General features: G+C 45.3%; 1 protein-coding gene across 4 annotated transcripts in view; it reads left to right on the top strand.

Moving 5' to 3' along the window:
* KDM3A (lysine demethylase 3A) overlaps nucleotides 1–25,732 on the top strand; it is a 60,293-nt gene that overhangs the window by 15,982 nt on the left and 18,579 nt on the right. For all 4 annotated transcript variants that reach the window (XM_056554313.1, XM_056554312.1, XM_056554304.1 and 1 more), the window contains 13 exons: nucleotides 1,136–1,291; nucleotides 5,703–5,813; nucleotides 7,248–7,350; nucleotides 7,883–8,007; nucleotides 8,122–8,194; nucleotides 8,304–8,380; nucleotides 8,460–8,612; nucleotides 10,223–10,383; nucleotides 22,822–23,318; nucleotides 23,474–23,675; nucleotides 24,631–24,845; nucleotides 24,933–25,085; nucleotides 25,197–25,295. In XM_056554313.1, the coding sequence (XP_056410288.1) occupies nucleotides 1,136–1,291; nucleotides 5,703–5,813; nucleotides 7,248–7,350; nucleotides 7,883–8,007; nucleotides 8,122–8,194; nucleotides 8,304–8,380; nucleotides 8,460–8,612; nucleotides 10,223–10,383; nucleotides 22,822–23,318; nucleotides 23,474–23,675; nucleotides 24,631–24,845; nucleotides 24,933–25,085; nucleotides 25,197–25,295 (2,125 nt within the window). The remainder of the gene's footprint in view (nucleotides 1–1,135; nucleotides 1,292–5,702; nucleotides 5,814–7,247; nucleotides 7,351–7,882; nucleotides 8,008–8,121; nucleotides 8,195–8,303; nucleotides 8,381–8,459; nucleotides 8,613–10,222; nucleotides 10,384–22,821; nucleotides 23,319–23,473; nucleotides 23,676–24,630; nucleotides 24,846–24,932; nucleotides 25,086–25,196; nucleotides 25,296–25,732) is intronic.

The following is a 25,732-nucleotide window of genomic DNA, read 5'->3' as shown; positions in this document are numbered from 1 at the left end:
CAAGCAGAGAGCTTCAAAGTTAGAAAAATGCAAAATTTTCATTTTTTTCATCAAATTTTGGGATTTTTCACAAAGAAAGGATGCAAGTTACCATAAAATGTTACCACTAAGTTAAAGTAGAATATGTCACGAAAAAACTATCTCGGAATCAGAATGATAACTAAAAGCATTCCAGAGTTATTAATGTTTAAAGTGACAGTGGTCAGAATTGCAAAAAACGCTCCGGTCCTTAAGGTATAAAATGGCCTGGTCCTTAAGGGGTTAAAGTAGTTCTTTAAAAAAAAAATTTTTTTTCATATAGATATACTTTTAGCACACACATTTACATTTATTATATAATCCAAGCATGAAAGAACGGATCACTCACCAGGAGCTTCTGCGGCAGTGTTCAAGCTTTATTCGTCAAGCGTATGTTACATTTACACAGGAACAAAGGGAGCTCGTATTAACAGTGACTTGTGCTGTATGCTTTCTCCACGGTACTTGGATTCCCCGCAACGTCTGTAATATCGGTGCCGGATGATACTACTTTGCGTTTTTGGAATTTACACTTATTACTTTTATAAGTGTTCCCGATCCTGTGACTCTACAGCTGTTGCAAGACTAAAACTCTTCTCCTCATGCTCCGGCATCCTTCAGCTGCCAGGGCACAATGGGAGTTGTAGTTTTGGAACATGAGAGGCACAGGTTGGGGAACATGGCTTTCTACCAGGTGTGTTCCTCTCCGCCTTTCTCTATTTTCGTAGCTGCCTTTTACAGACTTTAATGTAGATGCATTTAGTCAGCAGTCTCAGAGATGTGAGCATGCATGAGTTATTTTCTGGCCGGGATCCATTGCTTTATGTGGGTGGGACCTTTGTCGGCTATTGAGGATACACGTGGTACGCAGCCCTGCCTGTTGTCCAATGCTTCACTTACAGCTAAAGGACAACAATGCTGTGTAGTTTTCTTCTAGACCAGTGTTTTCCAACCAGGGTACCTCCAGATCTTGCAAAACTACAACTCCCAACATGCCCGGACAGCCGTTGGCTGTCCGGGCATGCTGGGAGTTGTAGTTTTGCAAAAGCTGAAGGCACACTGGTTGGGAAAAGCTCTTTTAGGGTACAAGCTAATCTCTTACCTCTTCTGTCTGCAGGTTTGTGTGGAGTTTGACTATGAGCCCTGGGAGAAAAGAACATGGATTGAGTTGCACGGCCCCCAAGTCCAGTTGTTTCTGGTGGAACACAGCCTGGCAATTGCCGACCGCAAATGTCCCAGTAACCCTTCTATGTCTGTACTGTGCCCGGCCATGGTGAGTATTACTGAATTACGCTGACTTGTATCTGTGGGCACCTCACTTCCCTGAGGGATAGAACCTCTTGCACCCCAGTGGCTTCTATTGTAAAGTTTGTTGGTTTGTATGTTGTGACGAGTCATTTTCAAGGCATGATTGCGATCAGTGAATGTCAACAATTATATTAACATGTAGAGGCTAATATTCAGTTCTAGAACCTACTTCTGGTCACATAGCCGATGATTTGTTATGTATCCAGTTTGGGTTACAAAGGGCGTCTTTCGCTTACATGGACAGTCTGTTGATATAAATGGACAAGTGTATAATGCTTAATTTCTCGTATGGTGGAGCTGCAAGATTACATCACATCAGGGAGTGTCCAAAGCAGAGAACCCCTTAACGACGCAGGACGTAAGTGTACGTCCTGGTGAGGTGGTACTTAACGCACCAGGTCATACATTTACGTCCTATACATAACGGCGAGAATCGAAGCGATGCTCGGGTCATGTGCGGCAGGTCCCGGCTACTGATAGCAGCCAGGGACCCGATGGTAATGGCCGACATCCGCGATCCCGCGGATGTCTGCCATTAACCCCTCAGATGCCGTGATGAAAACAGATCACGGCATCTGCAGCGCTGCAGTCACTAAAATGGATGATCTGATTGCCCACAGCATCCGATCATCCAGAACGGCAGACGGAGGTCCCCTCACCTGCCTCCGCTTCCTTCAATGGGTCTTCTGCTCTGGTCTGAGATCAAGCAGATCAGAGCAGAAGATGACCTATGCCCTATGCATAGCACTGAACAGTATTAGCAATTGAATGATTGCTATAAATAGTTCCCTATGGGGACTATTAAAGTGTAATAATAAAAGTAAAAAAATTAGAAAAATCCCCCCCAAATAAAATTGTGAATTGTCAGTTTTCCCCCCCAAAAAAGTTAAAAAAAAAAAAAAAAAATTTAAATAAACATATTTGGTATCACCACATGCATAAATATCCAAACTATTAAAATATAATGTTAATTATCCCATACAGTGAACATAAAAAAAGTCCAAAATTGCTGCTTTGTTATAACATTTTATTCCAAATAAAATTGATAAAAACATTTTTTATAAAGTTGTATATATGCAAATGTGGTATCACAAAAAAGTACAGATGACAGCGCAAAAAAAGGAGCCCTCGTACCACTGCTTATACGGAAAAATGTAAGTTTTATAAGTCAGCAAAATAGAGGGATTTTAAACGCACGGTATAATCGAAAAGTATGTAATCCTGGGTATCATTTTAATTGTATTGACCCACAGAATAAAGAAAACAGGTCTATTTTACTGTAAAGTGTGCAGCATAAACGAAACCTTCCAAAATTGCGGTTTTCTTATCAAATTTCCCCACACAAATAGTATATTTTTGGTTGCGCCATACATTTTATGGTATAATGAGGGTTGTCAGTACAAAGGACAGCTGGTTGCGCAAAAAATAAGCCCTCATACTAGTCTGCGGATGAAAATATGAGAGTTATGATTTTTAGAAGGCAAGGAAAAACAAAAACGTAAAAATAAGAGTCCTTAAAGGTTACTCCGCTCCCCAGCGTCTGGAACCTTGAGTAAGTGAATGCTGTTTGTGGGCTTCCGTGTTCACGCCCGCCCCCTCGTCACGTCCCGCCCTCTCAATGCAAGTCTTTGGGAGGGGGACTTTCATTAAGGGGGCAGGCTGTGAAGTCAAAAGGGGGCTAGCCTGAACACGGAAGCCCACACATTAATGTAACAAGGGATAATGGTTTTATACCAGTGTGCCTCCAGCTGTTGCAAAACTAATAAGGGGGCATTCACACCATGTTTTCTTCATACGGTCACCGGATCTGGCTGGGAAGTGTCAAAACCAGGCTCTCTCGTATCCCAGCCGAACCCGGCCCGCATCGCATTCATTTTGAACGAGCCGACTAGTCAGAGATAGTGACTCTGGTCGGCTCATTTTTGCCCCGTATCCAGTTTTGGGGCTGGACTGAAAACCATGGTAACATATCTGACTTTTTATTTTTTATTTTTTTATCCTAAAAGATAAATATTTCACAAGCAGATTCTTAAACAAGGACTCTCCTAATGTGTGTGTTGTGGCTGGTATGTCTGAAGAATGTTTTATGACCTTGCTACAAGAGGGGGAGTGAGGAAAACCAGGCCAAGGAATGTCAAACTGCTGCAGAAAGCCAAAAATATTTTGTAAATTTGATACTAATAAACTACAATAATAAGTAATTGTAATGTTATATGTGAAATTTAGCTTTGCATGGCTAAATGTTATTACACAAATATATGGATATTAGTCACAGTACAGTCGTATAGAATAACATGGTATGCATCTTTTAAAGAAGTTTTTTTTAATCCAACAATTCAAAAATAAAACTGCTGGATTAAAAGAACTGAAACTTTTTTCTCCCAAGGTCCTTATCAAATTGAGAAAATATTGTGTTCAATAGTTTTTCTAATATGGAATGGTTTTGCCCAGTAATTATAATTTTGTTCCAATTTAAATTTTGTTTCTTTGCATCATTTACCATTTGTGTTTCACTCCACACTCTAAGAACAAACTGTTCCGAACGCTGGAGCAGGTGCCGGGAGCTCATGAATTCATAGCCCCGCCCCCTCAATGCAAGTCTATGAGAGGGGGCGTGACGGCAGTCACACCCCCTCCCATAGACTTGCATTGAGGGAGCGGCGCTATGCCGTCACAAGCTCCCATCTCTAGCGTTTGGAACAGTTTGAGCAGCGGAGTATCCCTTTAACCTGCTGACAGATTTACTTTTAGATTGGTTAGCAATAATGTGATTTGTATGGAAAAACACATAAGCAGAGCTAGGAATGCCTAAGAGATGGTCCATAAGATAAATGCTACAGGTCTCCAAAAGCAATTAACAAAATGCTTGAACATTTGAGGCTCATTTTGCTTGTAAATATAAGTGTATGTATGATCCATACCATACACTCTGAATATAACCTTGCCTGTAATAGCACATAGTTGGACATTTAATGTAAGCATTTTTCTTTCTGCTGGATCCACTTCTGGCTTTGTATTTAAAATCTGCAGTGAACTGAACTGCAGTGTGAACACTCCTTTAGGGCAGGGTCACATGGTGCGCATCTGCAGTGTATTTCATGCTGGAATGGGACTGCAGAGCGAGCTTCCAACTGCGGCCGGGAGCTCTGTGTGTGCCCTCATATTGACTTATTTCTACAGTGGAAAATCCGCCACTACAAGCTGACACACAGAGCAACCCCTCTGTGACTGCCGTCAGCGCGTCCGCAACGTCAACTTCTCTGCAGATACGCCCCTGCCCTTAGGCGTGGATTCTACTGGGCAGAGTTTTGCCAGGAAAAAAAGCAATATAAATCTATACGTTTTTGTTTTGTTTTTTTGTTTTTTCTAATGCAATGGATGTTGGGATTTTATTTTTATTTTTTTCTGGAACAAGACTGCCCAATGGAATCCCAGCCTAACGGTACATGTAAATAGCCCCTAAAAGTTTTCAGGAGAAGCCCTAGCCTGCAGCAATTTTGAAAAAACGGTCTTGGGGTCTATTCACACGTACAGTATCCCGCTGTGTTCAGTCATGTAGTTTACATGGACATCTGTGTCAAGTAAGCTCAGCATACTGTAAGCATGAATACACTGGCAAAGGGTTAAAAAATAGAAAACATACAACACTGTGTTGATTAAGCATTCTATATTGCCCTATTAGCTTCCAGCTTACATCTGACTGCATCATTTTTGGTCCCAAAAAACCCAGGGGGGGGGGGGGGACGACGACTCCTTTTTCCAGCCTAAGGGTACGTTCACACAAGCGGATCCACACCGTATTTTACGCTGCAGATCCTCCGCTGAAGGACCGCTGTATGGTGCCTTTACATGTGCCTGTTCGGAGCGGCATACTGGCACTTAGTGGCAGCTTTCGGCCCAGCTCATAGAGCGGTGGGAGCGGCCGTGATGTGAGAGTACACCACACATGCACGGCGCCTCGCACATTGCTGCAGTGTGTCTCCTCGAAGCAGCGTATTGCCTCTCCGAAAAGGCACTTGTAAAGGCACCATACAGCAGTTCTTCGGCAGATCTGCAGCGTAAAATACGCTGGGGATCTGCTCGTGAATGTACCCTAAGGCTAGAATTACAGAGGAGTTGTGAGTTTTAGAGAAAAAAAGTCCTTTGGTCGCCATTGCTGCCTCAGAAAGCCGCATCGAAAACTGCAGGTGTGATCCCAGCCTAACTTGTGTAAAGTCACTCCTTGTCTTCTCTGTCCTGCTAATGTAGCTCTTAAGGCAATTGTGTGCCATCAGGTCTCTTCTCTTCAGATGTGTTATTATTCTGTTGTTTTAATTGCAAAAAACGTAACAATGCTATAACATTTAAATTATTATTTTTTTTTCTCCCATCGGCAGCAATATAAAGTAATGGTGTCAAAGACATCCATGGAGCCCATGACGTGTATACAGTTTCTTGGAGATAAACATAAAGTTTTCATGAATCAGGATGTGGTGAAGGCTTTACGGGTAAACGGTCTTGTTGCATATTCATATTTATTTTTTATTTTTGCTGAACATGTTGCGTATAGTAATGATAGGGTGGGGGGGGGGCACTCTGGGTAACTAGTTGCTGGCCAATGATCTTGTTATAAATGGGTGACATGTCACTGCTTACATCTCATGCCTGTACCTCCTGTCTCATTTGGGTTAATGGTTTGGGATCTGGGTTAACTATTTTTGAATGACCTTTATCACTTTGTTACTAGATTTCTATAGTTTTGTCCTGACTGTTTAACATAAAAAAAAAAGTGTTAATATTAATCATTAAGCTTGTTTAGAGTCAAATCCTTGAAGTGTGACTATATCCCTTATAATAGAAATGCTGACATGACATATCGACATATCTGGCTCTATTCACGTTCCAATTTTACATCCATCTAATATATTATTTAAATGTTTGGCCTAAAATGGTAGGGAACTTTATGCTAAAAATTACTTTTTTATTTTAATACTCATTTTTTTTTTTTCTCATAATTTCTATACTATTCCTAAACTATTGTGCATGTGTTTAAATTTTTTTTAAAATAAAGTACAATTAAATGGATCAGAACCTTCAGTGATAAGAAATTTAGAATGTTTTTTGCACAGAATGTAAAGTAAATAAAAATAAAAAAAGTAATCCTAGGATTTAATCCATTTTTGAATCTTGACATAAAAAAATTGTGGTCAACCACTATAAATAAAATGAACCATCCCTTTTTAGTTTTGCTGATCGCGGTTCTAAAAGTGCCTTTTTTGTTAGCAGCAGACGTGTCAAACTGATGACGGGCGATCAGCAGAACTTAAGGTATAGTTGATTTTATCCCCCAGGCACCTATTTGCCAGGATCTACATCTCTGTACCTGGTATGCAGCTGACAAAGACCCTTTAAGGGTGCATGCGCACCACAACTTGTACATCTGGCGGCAGAATTTAAAGACAGGCTGTTGTGGTGTCTGTGCTGTACCCCATTAATTTCATTGACCTGAGCAGCGGCAGCTAGCGACTCCAGTTGGCTAATTTTCTGAATGTATCCAGCTTTGAACAGAACAGATGACTGCAAAAGACCATGGTTTTTGGTTTGGGCTGGACAATGACTAGTTCAGTGTTTCCCAACCAGGGTGCCTCCAGTTGTTGCAAATCTACAACTCCCAGAATGCCTGGACAGCCAAAGTCTGTCCAGGCATGCTGGGAGTTGTAGTTTTGCAACATCTAGAGGCACCCTGGTTGGGAGCCACTGGACTAGTCACTAGCTTACTGTTCGGCTTATTAAAAATAATTGGGGTACGTCGCACATCTGGCAGTTATGACATTTTCTGGCCAGATCTGGCTGCTGCATGCAAAAATCCTAGTGTGCATGCGCCCTAAAGGTCACCCGCTACCTATAACTTTTTATTTTTTTTTTTTTATTCATTATTACAGGATCGAGAGAGTTTGAAGCAATTTATGCAGGGAAACAGAACATTTAACAAGGCCTTTCAGGAGCTCATCAGAAAAAGTGTGGATGAGAGTCGTATACTGCAAGGTGAGCCAGCATGTTTAAATATGCACACCTAAGATTGCCACTCTAAAAAGACTTAAAGGGGTACTCCATCCCTAGACATCTTATCTCCTATCCTTTTGGATAGGGGATAAGATGTCTGAGCGCAGGGGTCCCACCGCTGGGGACCCCCGCAATATAGCACGCAGCACCCACCTGTTAATTCTCCGGAAGCGCTGGAGGGTCTGGCTCCCGACCACGGGGACGGAAGATTGTGATGTCACAACTCTGCTCCCGTGTTACATCACGCCCCGCTCCCTCAATGCAAGTCTATAGGAGGGGGCGTAGTGTTTATTTTATTTATTTTTTGAGGTGGGGAAGTTGTTCTCTGAGCAGTCTCCCTCCATATATCCCAGTTAGGAGACATCACAATATCTAGACTGGAGGGTTGGGTGGGGACGAACATTCTTTCTGCATTGCTTTACTTCGGCCTGTGACATTTGTATCTGGATGTACAATGGAAATGAAAGAGTTTGCACGATCCTTATGTCACAGTTGTTTTCTCTTCATTTTAAAGGTGCCAAGAATTTAGTTGGGTCATCTATAAGAGTATATAGTATGAGTGAAGGCTATCAGTGGTTCAATGCCTCAGTGGTGAATGCGAGTGCTACTACCCGGACCCTGCAGATTAAATGTGAACAGGTAAAGATCCAGATATATTCTTTGGGTGGAGTAAGGGGAGGGGTATCTCATGGATAACAATGATTATTGACATGCTTTGTTGGTGTTTGCACTCATCACTGTGTTCTCCAATAGGTTCCCAGTCTAAAGATAATAGATCCAGCTCTGATACATGTTGAACTTGTGCATAACTATTCTGATACTTCTGGTAAGTTGTCGCTGTGCCATACACAAGCTTTACCTGTGGATGTGATCCAATTAATGGCAGGCTTTACATGTGACATATTCTTGCGTGACATACTGTTTGTATTTTCTAGTTCACATCACGAGACCTTTGAAGCGGCCCAGTTCAGAAACGCCAGTAAAAAGGAGTGCAAAACAGAAAAGAGGGAGGGTAAGGGGACTTGTTGCTTGATCTGATGTAGCTCCATTTGTGGATGTGCAGATTCCCTTATTCAATATGTTTTGTGTAGCCATCAACAAAGCGACCAGTTCAGAAGCCGAGCTTCATTACCTACTCCAGGGATGATGGAAAGACGTTGGTAGTGGTGGACAACCCCAAGTCCTCAGGGAACTCTCGTATGAATTTCGTGAAAAAAACAGATGGTGGAAAAGCGGATCAAATGGTAAGTGGATATTTATTTATTATTTTTTTTTTTTAGCATAGGATGTTATGTATTTCTCTACATACCTTATAAGCAACTGTCTAGGATGCGATTGGTTTTTAATAGTTTCCATTTTTGTTTAATATGTGGTGAACGTAAAAAGGTAACCTTGTCTGAGGCGGCATGTTCAGACTCCTAGAAACCCTACACAGGTTAATTTCCTGCTAATCTGTAAAAATGTTCGCATGGGGATGACTGTCCTGGGACATATGGGTTTCTAGACAAAAAACACAAGAAAACTCCTTATAAAAACTCAAAACACATGGCAAAAAAAAAAAGAGGGGGGAGGCTTATCAAAACCTGTCCAGAGGGAAAGTTCCCATAGCAACCAGATCGATTCTTTCATTTTTTTTTTTTTTTTTTTTTAAAGGTCTCTGAAAAATGAAAGAAGCAATCTGGTTGCTATGGGCAACTCGGCAACTTTTCCTCTGGACAGATTGTGATAAATCTTCCCCAGAGTGTCCGCTTTCAGTTTAGTACACTGCTCAAAAAAATAAAGGGAACACTTAAACACAATGTACCTCCAAGTCAATGACACTTCCGTGAAATCACACTGTCCACTCAGGAAGAACACTGATTGACAATCAATTTCACATGCTGTTGTGCAAATGGAACAGACAACAGGTGGAAATTATAGGCAATTAGCAAGACATAACCAGTAAAGGAGTGGTTCTGCAGGTGGTGACCACAGACCACTTCTCAGTTCCTATGCTTCCTGGCTGATGTTTTGGTCACCTTTTGAATGCTGGCGGTGTTTCCACTTTAGTGGTAGCATGAGACAGAGTCTACAACCCACACAAGTGGCTCAGGTGTGGCAAGAAGGTTTGCGATGTCTGTCAGCGTAGTGTCTAGAGCATGGAGGCGCTACCAGGAGACAGGCCAGTACATCAGGAGACATGGAGGAGCACTGCCAGAGCCCTGCAAAATTACCTCCAGCAGGCCACAAATGTGCACGTGTCCACTCAAACGGTCAGAAACAGACTCCATGAGGGTGGTATGAGGGCCCGATGCCCACAGGTGGGGGTTGTGCTTACAGCCCAACACAGTGCAGGACTGGTGCCCTGTGCTCTTCACAGATGAAAGCAGGTTCACACTGAGCACATGACAGTCTGGAGATGCTGTGATTTTGTTGTCAGCACATTCAACAAAATCACAATGTAAAGAGGAAAGTATTTCATACGATTAGTTCATTCAGATCTAGGATGTTATCTTAGTGTTCCCATTATTTTTTTGAGCAGTGTAAATCTTGATCAATGAGTGGATTTCATAGTTATCACTTTAGTGTCAAACAAAGTAGTTTATTAAATGAGTACGTGAAAAAGTACAAACATTGTAGCCAGGAGACCCACGGGAGGGTATTGTAGAAGCGATAATATACAAGTTAGGTACAAGGCCAAAGATAAAAAGTACAATATCAAAGAAGTCCACAACATGGACAACAGAGAGGGAGAAACAAACAAACCCAATCAGGGGAAACCAGAGTCGGATGTTGAAATCACTTTAAATTGATTTCATATATGTCACAATTTTTTTTATTTTGTTTTACTTGATATGTGTATTTTACTTTGTAGACTGCTCAAAACCTGACAACTAAGCAGTCTGTGCCCGTTGGATATGGAGAAGCATTGCTGGGATGTACTGCCACTACGCCTTCCAGCCAAAACCAGACCTCCCGTGCAACTCCACCCCAAGCAAATTCTCCTCCAAGCTTTGGTGCTGCAACACCTCCAGGGTAAAAAAAATTTTTATTGTGCACTTAAATAACATGAACTCCCCTGTAGCAGTTTGGTGTTTTTTATTTTTTTTTTTTTTTTTGCTGGTTTAGATTACACCCCAAAAATTGGATACTAATAAACCTCTAAAGTTTTCCCATCCTATAAAGTGATGGCATAGTGCTAGCACATGACAGCATTTTATAATCCTTTAGGGTTCAACCCAGTGTTTCCCAACCAGGGTGCCTCCAGCTGTTGCAAAACTACAACTCCCAGCATGCGGCTGTCCGGGCATGCTGGACGTTGTAGTTTTGCAACAGCTGGAGGCACCCTGGTTGGGAAACACTGGTTCAACCTAAGGGACTTCCACAAGCTACAAGAACAAAGGCTCCCCCAGCCACCCACTGTGCAAGGGAACCGCATCACAGCACCATTCAAGTTAAAGGGCTAGCTGCAGTTTACGTAGAGTGTAGGATGTTGTGTAGGGAAAACTGAGGGCTTACTGCACTAAACCAGCACTGTACCCTTCATTCTTACAATTAAGAGGTCCTAAAAGTGCTGTCAAGTTGTCAGACATGATAGCACCACAGGAGGTTAATGTTTATCTCCTAATAGGGACAGGAAAAAAAGCAGTGTTTAAAAAGCTCCTCCTTTTTCTCTCTAGTCAGTGTTTGTATTTGTTTTCCTCCATTCCTTAAAAACCAGAAGTTTGCTATCCGCCTGAATCATCAGATCCTTTATTTTCAATTTCAGGTGCTCCCATTTTGGCCTATCACGGTCTCCCAAAATTTTCACCAAACTGACTGATAGTAGCTTACCTAAGGAGTTGGGAGTAAACATAGGGGGGATATTTATCAAAACCTGTGAAGAGGCAAAATTGACCTGTTCCCATAGCAACCAATCAGATTGCTTTAATTTTTAAAAAGGGCTCTGAAAAATAAACAATTTGGTTACTATGGGCAACTGGTCAACTTTTACTCTGCACAGGTTATGATAAATCTCCCCCATAGTGCTATTTTTGAAGGTTGATGATCCAACCTAACTTTCTCAGACATTTAAAATGATTACAAGCAAAGTGGTTTTAGGGATACTCCTGGATTCTAAAGTTCAGATGTTTCTTATACCAAAAGAGAAAAATGTCTTCCCTTTGGGGGAAAATATCTTTTTCTCTATCTGCTCCATTGGGGGACACAGACCTTGGGTATATGCTGTTGTTGCTAGGAGACTTGACACTATGGAAACCAAAAAGTCGGCTCCTCCCAGCAGGATATACCCGCCTACAGAGCCTGATGTAATCAGTTTTAGCTTAGTGTCTGGAGGAGATGGACACTAGTCTGGGGTTCTCCCCAGACTTGGTCTAACTTTTTTTTTTTTTTTTTTTTTTTTTTCAGATATGGACGTTTAGTTCCTTATTTCCTTTTTATTTTCCTGTTTTCAGGTGGGGACTAAGGAACATAGCGTTCACTTTTCCCCCAGTTGCGAATGAGGGGACACAAACATCGTGGATGTACTGTCAACCCCCTCTCGCCAACGGCCAGCGCCTGGAGGGTTGTACCTCACAGGTCCGGGTCCCCACTTTTCCCTGCTCGTCTCGCTTTTCAAGCCCGGCATGATGCAGGTGACTAAAAGCTGGCTGAAGGCTTCATTAGGCAAGTTCTTCTGACTAAGGTGAGTATATTTCCCCCTTTTTTCTTAGGTATTGGACTCAACAGCTGGAGACACCCTTTTTTCTATAAGGGTTTATGTGACTGGCCAGGAGGGGTTCTTCCCTCCCTCTTACTCTATGGGGGAAAGTTTTTATTGAGGTTGAGCAGTGGCATTAATGTTGTGTTCTGCCGACGGCGTTTGCCCACTCCGTTCCCCCAAGGCGCACATGCGTTCACAAGGTGCGCTCGAGGCTGGGAGCGGGTGCCATCATTATCTTGGTTATTTCTTCGGCAGCCCGGTGCGCGTTAGCTCCGCCCACCCTGAGCTGCCGAAGCCTTTCAGGATGGGACACAGACCAGGGTAAGACTGTTCCTTTTTATTACTATGTCCGTGCCCAGAACTGTTCCTTCCTCTAAACAGATAGCTAGGTCCTTAGTTACTTATTACACCTGTAATAGCTGTAACACAAATGTCTGGTTCTGCTGAACCTACTTGTTCTGCCTGCACCACTGCTCCCCCAGACCCCCTTGCTATTCCTACACGGGAGGTTCTACCAGACCCGCTGGGTTCGGCCTTCCCTTCAGCCTGGGTTTCTTCCCTTCCACAGTCTATATCCGACTGGCGCAGGTCTCCCGTTCTGTGGTGACTGCCTTGGAGAGGTCCTCCCTCCGGTGCGACTCGCTCCCCTTCTCCCTACGCTTCTCGCAAGCGTAATAGGGGTGTTTCCTCTGAATCATCCCCGGGGTCTTCGGACAGGTACGGGTGTTCCGTTCCCATCATAGGTCTCGCCCCACTACCTCAGCTTATCACAAGCATCCCTCTTCCAGAGGATGCTCCCGCAGTCACCGCTCTGGCTCTCCAGAGCCCCGTATCAGGTCAGTCTCTTCCTCATCTAAGGCCGCCTCAATGCGTGGATGAGGTTTCCGCATCGGCATCCGTCTCAGAGGACCGCTCGGATTCTGCCGACACGGTGAACTCATTGGTTTCGGCCATAAGTGACACCTTCCATCTAGAGGACCCAGGAACTTCGGACGTGGCTCAAGAAGTTGCCTTTCATCGTGCCTGACCTCTTCCAGGGCTGCCTCACCTCGCTCTCATTCACCTGGAGAACTTGTGGATGAGGTTTCTGATTCGGCCTCCGACTCAGAGGGCTGCACGGATATGCCTGATGTGGTGTACTCTTTGGTTTCGGCCATAAGAGACACCTTCCAGCTAATGGACCCAGGAACTTCGGACGTGTCTACAGAAGTCTACTTTCTTCGTGCCCGACCAGCACCCAAGACTTTCAGCTCTCGCTGAGTTTGACGCCCTGCTGGAATCCACCTGAAGGCACCCGGACTAAAAGTTTAAGAAAACGAAGGTTCTAGCATGGTATCCCTTCGCAACGGACCTCCTTGCTTGGTGGACCTCCTCTCCAACTGTGAATCTACCGGTCTCCCGCCTCTCTAAGGTGACTGTCTTGCCGTTTGCTTTTGCGGCTGCCTTCCAGGATCCAGCGGACAAGAAGGTGGAGACCTTGGCAAAATTTTGCCATTGAGACAGCAGGTTCTTCCTTTCTTCCTGCTTTTGCTTCTGCCTGGGTGTCAGATTCCTTTTCAGTATGGTCTCCCAACTCCGCCAGGGTAGTATTCAGGATCCCTTCAGGGGATTTAACTAGACTAGCTCTCCGAGGCTCCTATGCTGGAGATTTTCTGGGTTCTGCTTCCATGCGCAGCTCCTGTGCTGCCTTTGCTACAGGCTACCTGGTAGCCCTCCTTCGCTCCATGTGGCTTATAGCCTGGAATGCGGACACAGCCTTCAAGTAGTGAGGCGACGGGCGGAAAAAGTTCCTTATACCTCTGGATATGGCTCGCAGAACCACTTTCCATCTGAAGTCCTCCTCCTTCCGGACCTGCGGACCTTTGGTGCCAACACGCCTTCACGGGGAGAGGGCTACCTCCTTCCTGACCCGTCCATCCCCGAGGTCGGCTAACTGTTCCGGCTGTTTGTCGGCCCCAGCAGACACCCGTAGGCCTGCCTCGGCCTGAGGGGTCGCCCCCCACCCACAGACTTTTCTCAGGTGGTTGGTCATTTTACTCTTCCGGGATGCCTGGACACGCACTTTCCGGATTTCCTGGGTCAGGGATGTTGTAGCCAATGGATGCAGGGTCGAATTGGCCTCCCTTCCATGGGACTGCTTTTTTTCTTCCCGGACCCCCCGGTCCTCCTCTCTAGCGGAGGCATTTCGTGGGTGCGTTCCAGTTCCCTTTCATCCAGGGAGTATTTTGTCCCTGTTCCTTCAGGGGAACGTTTTCAATGTTTTTTTTTTTATTCCAACCTCTTTGTGGTCCCTAAGACGGGCATTGCTGTTCGCCCAATCGTGGTTCTCGAGCATCTCCACCAGCATCCTCTGCTTCCCATTCCAAATGGAGTCTCTCCGTTCGGTGCGTGAGTCCATGGTTCAAGGGGAGTTTTTCTTCCCTCGGTGGAAATAAAGGATGCCTGCCTCCACATTCCAATATTTCCCGGTCATCAGCGGTACTTCTGCTTTGCAGTTCCGGACGGCCATTTTCTATTGTGACTCTCCCTTTCTGACCACTACTCCGCGGCTCCTTACCAAGGACCTGATGCCTGTGATAGCCCTGTTACGGACAAGAGTTGTTTCAGTGAATCCTTTCTTGGACGACCTCCTGATCAGCGCTCCAACCAGGGCTCAGACTCTGGGGAGTCTTGGTCTCAACCTCCAACCCTTGTTTTCTCTTCGGTTGGATGGTTAATCGTGACAAGTTCAACCTCTCCCCTGGGGCTCCAGTTCGACGCAGCCTCTGCCCGCTTTCGTCTCTGCCGGACATTCGGCAGACTCTCTTGTCAGGAGTCAGATAACTTGGGCATCCTGCTCCAGTTTCAATTTGCTTTTCCATACTGTCCTGGGTCAGTTGCTGGCGGCTGTGGAAGCCGTGCCATTTTGCCCAGTTTAATCACGACCTCTTCAACTGGTGATTCTCTTCCGGTAGGACAGGTCCCCTTTGTCTCTCGACTGTAAGATCGTTCTCTCTCGACAGTCTTGTCGGTCCCTTCTATGGTGGCTTTCCCCCCCCCCCCTGCCTTTCAGGGGCGCTCCTTCCTTCCGGTCTGTTGGACTGGGTAGGTGTTTTCGAGGACCGACCGGTCTGGGGCCTTGGTCCCCCCAGAAGCCCTTCTCCCCATCAACATGCTGGGACTAGGGCAATTCTATCTTTGCTTGCTTCTTCTTTCTCTTCTGGGCGGAACTCAGGTTTCCTACCATCTCAGCGATCTTCATTCCGGACATACTCAACTGGTAAGTGGGTCTGTCTCGGCTGGTCCTCAGCCATCCAAGGCGAGTGGTCCCTACATCCGGAGGTGTGTGCAGTGGCCTGCAATCTCTAGGGCGCTCCAGGCGTGGACCTCTACTAGTCCCGCCACAACTGCAGAGTTCCTCTCTCCTGGCCTGGCTTTGCCCTACCTTATCTGTTTCTTAGTCGGGCCTGGCCCTACCTTATCTGATTCCTCCCCTTCCTCTCATTCCAGAGTCCTGAGGAAACTCAAAGCAGAGGGCGTTCCCGCCATTCTCGTGGCCCAGCCTGGCTCTGGCGGGCGTGGTACGTCGTCGCGGTCAGGCTCCTAACGACTTACCGCTGTGCCTTCCCTCTCGCCCAGACCTCCTATCTTAGGTCCCCTGTTCCACCCCTATTTACCATCTCGGCTTTTGACGGCGTGGAGGTTGAGACCGCGGTTTCTCTTCCAAAGTGGTTCGCACCATGCTGAGGGCTCACAAGCCTTCCTCTGCGAAGATTTACCACCGTACCACCTGGCGGTCTTATTTTCATTGAATCTCAGCCTTTTTTTCTCTGGTCATGGTTTTCCTTCCCCGACCCCTTTTTCCCTTTCCAGTCAGGGTTGGCCCAAGGGTTGGCTCTCTGCTTCCTTTAGGGTCAAAGTTCGGCCCTTTTTCATTCTTTCTCAAAGTCCTCTGGCGTTGAATTCTCACGTCCAGACCTGCTTCAGGGAGTGGCACACCTCCCCTCCTTCTCGGTCCCCTTCTCCCCCTTGGGACTCACACTTGGTCTTAGGTGCCCTGCAAGGCACTCCTTTTGAACCTCTCAGGGACATTCCTCTTCGCCTCCTTCCCTGGAAGGTGTTGTTCCTTATTACTCTTACCTCTGTTAGGTGGGTGTCAGAGCTGGCAGTTTTCTCTTGCCGTTCTGCCTTCCTGTTTGTATACCAGGACAAGTTGTTTTCCATCCAGGTCAGTCCTTTTTACCTGAGATGGTTTTGACTTTTTCATCTCAATGAGGACATCGTCCTGCCGTCCTTTTGTCCGGCCTCTTCTCATCCCAGGGAGTTTGCTCCACAAACTGGTTATGGAGAGGGATGGGGGACAGCTCCCGCCCTTTCTTTGGTGTTCCTGTGTTTGGTTACCTGTCAGAGGATGTGTTCAGTTATTTTTTGTTCTTGTTGCCTCAGACTGGTCTTGGTTCTCTACCTCTCGGTCATCTCCTACTGCTTGGTGACTAAATTGATTACCTCAGGCTCTGTAGGCGGGTATATCCTGCTGGGAGGAGACGACTTTTTGGTTTCCATAGTGTCAAGTCTTCTAGCAAGAACAGCATATACCCAAGGTCTGTGTCCCCCAATGGATCCTCCGAGAAAAGGATTTTTTGGTAAGACAAAAATCCCTTTATTCCTGTAAAAACTGCTTGCCTTCCAGCGGTGTCTTTGGAACAAACAAATTCATTACCTCTTCATCCACATATCCTGTCTGCATGGAATTACAGACCTTTATCCTTAGAAAAGGAGAGAACACTATCAGGTCAGGTGATGAGATCCCGCTCGTGGTGGCGGTGAAACGAGGGTTTTTTTTCCTGTCAGGAAACACTAGTATGACTTAAAACAGATGTAATCAAGAGGGGATGGTCCTCCCAGGGAGTCTGGCCAAGAAGGGGTAATCCACCAGTTCAAACGTTAAGGCCATAGCAGTAGTCTCAGAGGCTCTTCCGGTGACTCTACCCTTCCTGAGAAGCTCACTACGACAGTGGCCCTCCTACAACATATGGGAAGCTCCAAATTGGGAAATCTACAAGATTTTCCAGTGGGTGGAAAATAATCTTAATATTCCTGATAGCTGTCCTTCTGAAGGGGTGACCAAAAATCTACAGGCAGACTACCTGGGCATGAAAGATCTCAATCTGGGGAAATGGTCCTTGAACCTTCCAGACTCTATGGGATCACTCTCAAGTGGATCTTTTTCACGTACAGGCAAAACATGGTACAAACATGCTTATCTCTTAAGCCAAAGATCTCGGCAATAGCAGTAGATGTGTTAGCAACCCACAAATAGGACTTTAAGATTGCCTATGCCTTTCTTCCTATAGCTTTCATTCTGAGGATTCAACAGAAGATGTCAGAATCAACTCTATTAATTATAGTGGCTCCACACATTCCTAAAAGAAGCTGGTTTGACCTTCTAAACAACCTATTCTTGGAAGGTCCCCTACTTCTTCCTGTGAAACAAGATCTTTCAGGGTCCCGTCTTTCATCCTAATCCAGTTAGTCCTCATCTTATCTGAATAAACCATTTTGAAAGCAAATGGTTTCTCAGGTTCGGTGATACATACTTTGAATCAGAGCAGAAAACATGTTACTGATGGCATTCATTTCTAATCTGTGGCAGAATTTCTGCTCTTTGAATGAACAGTTTCATCATAAGGTGTCTAAAATCTTTATTCTTGAGGTTGGTCTGGATAAGGGTCTTAAAGAGTCCGACAGCTAGTTCACCTGCACTAAACCCAGTGTACTGGGTTATAGTTTAGGTGAACAGCTGTAAAATTAGGGGTTACTGATTAAAATCTGTTGTTCTCTATCGGCTCCATTGGGGGACACAGACTCGGGGTATATGCTGCTGTCTCTAGGAGGCATGACGCTATGGTAACCAAAAAGTCGGCTTCTCCCAGCAGGATATACCCGCTTCCAGGCCACTGAGCAATTCAGTTTTTGCTTAGTGTCTTAAGGAAGTGGACATGGTCTGGTGTTCTCCAGACCAGGTCTCATATTTTTTAGGTTTAGGGAAAGTTAGTTCTTTTTTTATTTCTGTTTTCAGGTGGGGACACAGGAACGCAATGTTCACTGTTTCCCCATTGCGAGAGGTGGCAGGCATCTTGGATGTACTGTTAACCCCCTCTCACCAACGGTCAGCGCTTAGGGTTGTACCTCATGGGTCCGGGTCCCCCTACCTCCCTGTTCGCCTCGCTATGAGCTTGGCTTGCCGCAGGTGAAATGGCTGACTGAAGACTACAGTCTGAAGACTTCTTTAGGTAAGTTCTTCAGCATGAGGTGAGTATCTTTCTCTCCCTAGGTCTTGCAACAGCTGGAGACCCTCTGTTTTTGGCCCTATCCTGCAGAAGCTGGGGCTGGCCTGAGTTATCTTATTGTTCCCTGCAGGGGGATTGTTTGTTTATTATTGGGGGAGCAGTGGCTACAGTACACAGTAAGGGGGCACTTTATTAAGGTGTGTGTGTGTGTGTGTTTTAGAGTTATAGAGTTTCTTTCCTCGGTGGACATCAAGGATGCCTACCTCCACGTTCCAATTTTCCCGGACACCAGCGGTACCTCCGCTTTGTGATTCAGTGAAGTCATTATCAATTTGTGGTTCTCCCCTTCGGTCTGGCCTCAGCGCCATGAGTCTTTACCAAGATTCTGGTGCCTGTGGTAGCTCTGTTGCGGTCAAGAGGGGTCTGAGTCATACCCTACTATGACAACCTTCTCATCAAAGCCCCCCCCAGAGCCTATGCCCTGGAGAATGTGAGCCTCACTCTTCAGACCTTAGGTCGCTTCGGGTGGATGGTCAACTGAGACAAGTCAGTTCTCTCCCCCACCCAGTCTCTGGTCTTCTTGGGGCTTCAGTTTGACTCTGCTCGGATTCACCTTCTGCCGGACAAACGTTTGGCCCTTTTGTCGGGAGTCCACTCCCTCCGGATACCATCCCCGGTCGCCATCCGTTCTTGCATCGAAGTCCCTGAGCCGGATGGTGGCAGCCATAGAGGCCGTACCCTTTGCCCAGTTTCATTGCCGTCCTCTTCAGCTGGCGATTCTCCCTCTCCAGACCCGTCGGTCTCTACTGTTTGGCTCCGCTCCCCCTTCTTCTTCAGGGGCGTTCATTCCTCCCCCTCCACTGGCAGGTGGTCACCACGGATGCCAGCCTGTCGGGCTTGGGGGGGGGGGGGGGTGTGTTCAGGGATCAGACGATTCAAGGCCTCTGGCCTCCCCAAGAAGCCCATCCTTCCATAAACATCCTGGAACTGAGGGCGATTTATCTTAGTCTGAAGCATTGGGAGTCCCTGCTTCAGGGCCACCCTGTCAGTGTCCAGTCAGACAACGCCACGGCTGTGGCATACATCAATCGGCAGGGCAGCACTCGCAGCTCAGCGGCCATGTCCTAGGTGTCAAAGATCCTCCTTTGGTCGGAACAAGTAGTTCCAGCCATTTCGGCGAGAGTGCTCAACTGGGAAGCGGATTTCCTCAGTTGGTCCTCAGCCGACCCCGGAGAGTGATATCTTCTTCCGGAGGTGTTCGCGCAGATCTGCGACCTCTGGGGGTCCCCAGACGTGGACCTCTTCGCGTCTCGTCACAACCAAAAAATTCCGATGTTTGTGTCAAAGTCCAGGGACCCCCTGGCTCTAGCTGTGGATGCCCTAGTAATTCCGTGGTGGGGCTTCGTACTGCCCTACCTGTTCCCTCCTCTCCCCCTCCTTCCCAGGGTTCTGAGGAAGCTCAAGGCGGAAGGAGTCCCCGCCATTCTGGTGGCTCCAGACTGGCCTCGAAGGGCATGGTACGCCGACGTGGTCTGGCTTCTGGACAACGTTCCGTCTTCCACTTCGTCCAGACCTACTATCCCAGGGTCCTCTTTGCCACCCCAATTTACAGTTGCTGCATTTGACGGCGTGGCGGTTGAGACCGCGGTTCTAAGGGCCCTCGGATTCTCTTCCCAGGTAATTCGCACCATGCTCAGGGCTCGCAAGCCCTCCTCGGCAAAAATTTATCACCGTGCCTGGCGGGCTTACTTTCGTTGGTGCGAAGCTCAGATTTTTTCCCCAGTTACCTTTTCCGTTCCCCGTCTCCTCTCCTTCTTGCAGTCTGTGTTGGAACAAGGGCTGGCTCTCAGTTCCATTAAGGTCAGGTTTTCGCCCTTCCCATTCTCTTTCAGCGTTCTCTGGCTTCCAATTTGCATGTCCGGACCTTCCTTCAGGGTGTCGCACATGCTGCCCCCCTTACGGTCCCCTTCTCCCCCTTGGGACTTGAACTTGGTTCTATGTGCTCTTCAGGACGCACCATTTGAGCCTCTTAGGGAGATTCCCCTTCGCCTCCTATCCTGGAAGGTGGCTTTTCATATATTACCTCCATTAGGAGAGTATCTGAACTGGCAGCTCCCTCCTGCCGTTCTCCTTTCCTGATTGTTCATCAGGACAAGGTTGCTTTCCGACCAGATCAGTCTTTCTTGCCTAAAGTAGTTTTGGCTTTTCACCTCAACGAGGACATCGTCCTTCTGTCCTGCTTCTTCTCATCGCAGCTCGCTCCACAAATTGGATGTGGTACGAGCTGTTCGGACTTATCTTTCCGTCACATCTTCCTTTTGTCAGTGCGATTCTTTTTTCGTCCTTACGAAAGGCCGTCGTAAGGGACAGCCTGCTTCTAAGGCCACCATTTCTTGATGGATCCGATGTGCTATTTTGGAAGCTTACCGCTGCAAGGGGAGGGCCCCACCCGAGGGCCCCACCCCCCCACCCTTCAGGGTTTTGGCTCATTCCACCCGCTCTGTGGAAGCATCCTGGGCTCTCCGAAACAAGGTCTCGGCCTCGCAGATCTGTAAAGCGGCCACCTGGTCGTCTTTGCACACTTTTTCTAGATTCTACCAGGTTCATACTTTTGCATCAGCTGATGCTAGTCTGGGCCGTAAGGTGTTGCAGGCGGTGGTGGTACAGCCGACTGCCTGACCGTTTTTCTCTGCCCATCCAAGGGACGGCTTTGGTACGTCCCAGAACCTGTGTCCCCCCCCCCCCCCCCAATGGAGCTGATAGAGAAAAGGAGATTTTTTTAGACTTGCCGTAAAATCTTTCTCGAAGGATCCATTGGGGGGACACAGCTCCCTCCCTTTTTCTGGGGTTCCTTTTCGGTTATCTGTCCGAGGGAGTGTTCAGTTATTGTTTCTTCTGGTTCTCGGACAGTTCATTTTTTTTTTTTTTTTTTTCTCCCCCCCCCTTTGACCTGTCGGTCTCCTCCTGTTGCTCTGAGACTAAACTGAATTGCTCAGTGCCCTGGAGGCGGGTATATCCTGCTGGGAGGAGCCGACTTTTTGGTTACCATAGTGTCATGCCTCCTAGAGACAGCAGCATATACCCAGAGTCTGTGTCGTTCCCCCCCCCCCCCCCCCCAATGGATCCTTCCAGAAAGAGATTTTACGGTAAGTCTAAAAAAAATATCTCCTTGTTAGATGCTGCGTCCTTCTTTTAAAATTTTTTATTCCTAATACGCCTCAGCGTGCATTGGAGCCAGGGAGCCGGCTGGCTGAGCTCACCTGCCTCATCTGTATTCCCCCAATGGCCCCTTCCCCTTCAATATAATGCTATGGAAGGCCATGAGTGAGCACAAAGCAGGGCACTCACCTTCGGCCTTCATTAGCATATGAATGAAGGGGGTGAGGCCAATAGGGAAATACGGAGAAAACTTGCGAGCTCGGCCAGATGGCTCCCCACTTCCCAGTGTGTGCTGATACTCCTTAGGAATAAAGCTAGAACAGATTTCAAGGAGTAACCCCTCCATTTTACAGCTCTTCACCTGCACTATAATTCAGTATAGTGGGTTTAGTGTGGCTTAATTAGCTGTCAAATTCTCTTTAAGCCAAGCACTTTAAAAGTCCAAGTATCTACTGTCATCTATTTATATATATATATATATATATATGTATGTATATATGTGTATATGTGTGTGTGTATGTGTATATATATATAATATTTATTTACATCTTGCTAATGTTAGGTGATTGGAGTGCTTTCGCACTGCTGCTTCTCACCTTTCTCCTAAAATCTCCAATATTATTCCTTCCTGGCATCCTAACCTGGTATTTGGTTCTCATTCTCACTTTTAGTGAAATTAAAACTATTCCTCCCTTGGAAAGCAGTCTTCTTAGTACCCATAGCTACAGCCAGAAGAGTATTGAAACTAGACCAACTGTTGTCTCAAGATATCATTTTACCCTCCTTTTTGTAGGCTTCCAGCCACTGATATGAATTCTATTGTCTGGATGTTAGCAGAACTATCTTTCAATACCTGTAGGGTTACAAAACATTGGAGAATTGATAAAAGTTTATTCAGTTTCATGGAAGTGGTATAGGAAGAAAAGGGTCTTTATTAAAGGAAAAACCTGTCCATCTGCTGAATCAATTGTCAGTGAAGGATCTCTACTTCAGGAGAAAAGTTCTACAAGCAGTAGTCCCACCCTTAGATGGCGGTTTTTGTATTCTGTGGTGCTATCAAGGGCTACAGCTTGAGAAAATTAGTTTTTACCTATAATTCTGTTTTTAGGCATCCTCCAAGACAGGCCCCCCCCCCCCCCCCCCCCCATTTCCTTCTTTATTGTGTTTTTGATGCCTATGGTTATTTGAAATTCACTGAGTAGAGAGGCAGGAGAAAGCCTTTTAAACTCTTAGATTTTTTTCATATTAGGGTATGGTTGTTACCCTCCTTCTCCCATATTGAATTATAGAAGTGTTTTTGTTTTTTTGTTTTAATCTAAAAAATTTTAACTAATACCATTGCAGGAAAGGTTCTCAAAACCTACCGAGTGAAACATCCTCCATTCTTAATGGTGACGGAAAAGAAGAGCAGAATAACTTATTTCTCAGTGCTGCAAAGTCACAAAGCAAAGGGTCAGGAACTGGCCCTTTCTCATCAGGTGCAGGCTTCTCCTCCTGGGCTGATCAGGACGATGGACCTAAAGCCGAAAACATCTTTGCTGCCTTTGCAAAATCCACAACTGTGTTCCCAAAGGGCTTTGAGTTTTCCGTGGAACGTTTTCCTGACAAAAACACCTTGAAGGTGAAAGACTCTCCACGGTTGGGAAGTTCTGGGGCTTGTAAAAACTTATCGCTGCAACCACCGAGCGCATTTGGCAAATCTTCAGCAACCGAGACCAAACCTGCTGCTCACCTGCTATCCATAAAAAATGAATTAAAGTCAAAATCACTACACATTCCTGTTCAGAAGTCCATAAAAAGGGAAATTAGTCCCCACAAGAGCCCAAGTAAAAGCGATGGTGGTAAGTAGTTACAAACTACTACTTGAAACCTTTTACAACTAAGCTTGTTTTGTGTTTTTTGTTTTTACTATAAAATCTAGTAAAGATGATTGTAAAAGGGGCATATGACATTGCAGATTGTATGCAAATTGACCGATAATTTTTCTTATATGCAGTCACATACCCCAGATCTATATTGCTGGACCCACTGAAGCTGAAAAGGCTCCAATCAAGTGGTGATTGCTTTGTACAGGATGGCTCTTGTAATGACATTGCTCCACATTTACACAAGTGTAGAGAATGCCGCCTGGATCGTTTTGGACGGAGCAAGGAACAGCGGGATGCTGCAGTCTTCTGCCGCTTCTTTCACTTTAGGAGGTGAGTTATTGTTTTGGTTTTTCTTTTTTCACCCCTTCTCAGTCTTCTAATAGCCATAACTCTTCATTTTCCAAATACAGACCCAAACAAACTAGAACTTGTTTTATGCAGGACAAATTTCAGCACTTTGTAATGACATCACAAATCTTTACCACAAAATCTGCAGTGAAACCAGTGCACTTATCCGTCAAACTGGCCATGGTTTGTGTGTGTATAATTATATTTATTACAGTAAGCTTATAATTGCATTATTCTGACCCCTGTAACTTTATTTTTCTGCCTGTGAGGGCTAAACACATATATAATAATAATTATAAAGCGCCAATGTATTCTGCAGAACTTTACAATTTTGGGGGTTCAAATAAAGATCAGTATCAGACATTACAATTTTACACGCTAAATATTGAGCAATGGGGTTGAGGTAAATGGCAGAAAGTGCTTTATTAATTCAGTGGTCCAGCACTATTTATAAGTAGGCTACATAAAGGTGGGTGAGACAATCGCCAGATGTTTTAAATGTCTAAAGAGCATAGGGGGAAGATGTATTAATATTGCACTTTTGATGTCTGCAAGACTCTGATCTCAAAAGGGGGCAAAGCAATAGTAGGGAATTATGAAATGTTATAGGTCTATTTGAAGAGATTTCTTTAGGGAATGTATAAAACTATGGATGTTGGTTAGAAGTCTGTGGGTTCGGAGTATTGTATTCCAGAGAAATGGTGGAGTCCAAGTAAAGTCTGTATTGTCTCACACTAAGGGGAGGCATCGGTATAATGGTGGATAATTGATCTGCAGTCCATGGCAACTTCAATGAAATCTTCTGAAAAATGAATGTAGTCTTTTTTTTATTTTATTTTATTTTTATTTTTTTTAAAAGCTTAGGATATGCTGACTAGTATCTTGCATTTTTGGTGTCCTAAATCTCCTCAAACATTAAGTTTGTCTTTGTTTCCAGGTTGCACTTCAATAAGCACGGATTTCTGCGGGAAGGAGGCTTTTTGACTCCTAATAAATATGATGCTGAAGCAATAAACCTGTGGCTTCCTCTAGTGAACAGTGTTGTGGATTTGGACCTTGACACAGCCAAATACATCGTGGCAAACATCGGAGACCACTTTTGCAAGCTTGTAATGTCTGAAAAGGAGGTTATGGCATCTGTCGATCCACAAAGTAAGAACCCTATGTTGATTGAACAGAAATTGTGAGACTTAGTGTGAATATCCTTGTTTGCTTAATACATGTTTGTTTTTTCTTCAGAACCAGTGGCCTGGAAACGCGCCGTGCGTGGTGTACGGGAAATGTGTGATGTGTGTGACACAACCATCTTTAATCTCCATTGGGTGTGTCCTAAATGTGGCTTTGGGGTGTGTGTAGACTGTCATCGGATGAAAAAGAAGAGTATGAACAGTGGTAAGTGTTATGAATATAAAATACAGTTTTCTTGCATTTCATCGTTGGCTTATCCTTTTACTTTGCCCTTATCAGTGTGCAATTTAATTTATATTTTACTTTTCTTTAAAGAAAATGATGGAGCAGAGTCGTTCTCCTGGCTGAAGTGTGCAAAAGGGCAGTTACATGAGCCTGACAATCTAATGCCCACCCAGATTGTACCAGGGAAAGGTAATGTACTTATCCACTTTATCCTTCATTTAGAGGGGAGTTCTATTAGGAAAAGGGCATAATTATGAAGTACAGACTAGTAAATCCCCTGTGAGAAAGGCTATGCTCAGAAGTTTCCTGAGGTTTCTAAGTAAAGGATAGCATGGGGGATGGCTTCAAAACAAAGTGGTTATCCTCTCCTCAGGCTGTGTGGGTTATTACAACGTGGCACCTTTTTTGGTTAAATGTAATTGAGCTGCAATACTAAACATAATCTGAAGACAGGTGTGGTGTTTGCTGTATTAGATCTGGTTTTCTAATCCTGGATAACCCCTTCCTGCTATAGGACGTATGCATACGTCCCAGCACATGACACGTTCGCGCGATTGGATGTATGCAGATGTCCTGCAGGTAGTGCAGGAGATCGGCGGCGAGTCCCACTGCAGCTGCCTGTAGCG

This window comes from Hyla sarda, chromosome 1 (assembly GCF_029499605.1).
Source record: "Hyla sarda isolate aHylSar1 chromosome 1, aHylSar1.hap1, whole genome shotgun sequence".
Classification (NCBI taxonomy): domain Eukaryota; kingdom Metazoa; phylum Chordata; class Amphibia; order Anura; family Hylidae; genus Hyla; species Hyla sarda.
This window is presented reverse-complemented; position numbering and strand designations above follow the sequence as displayed.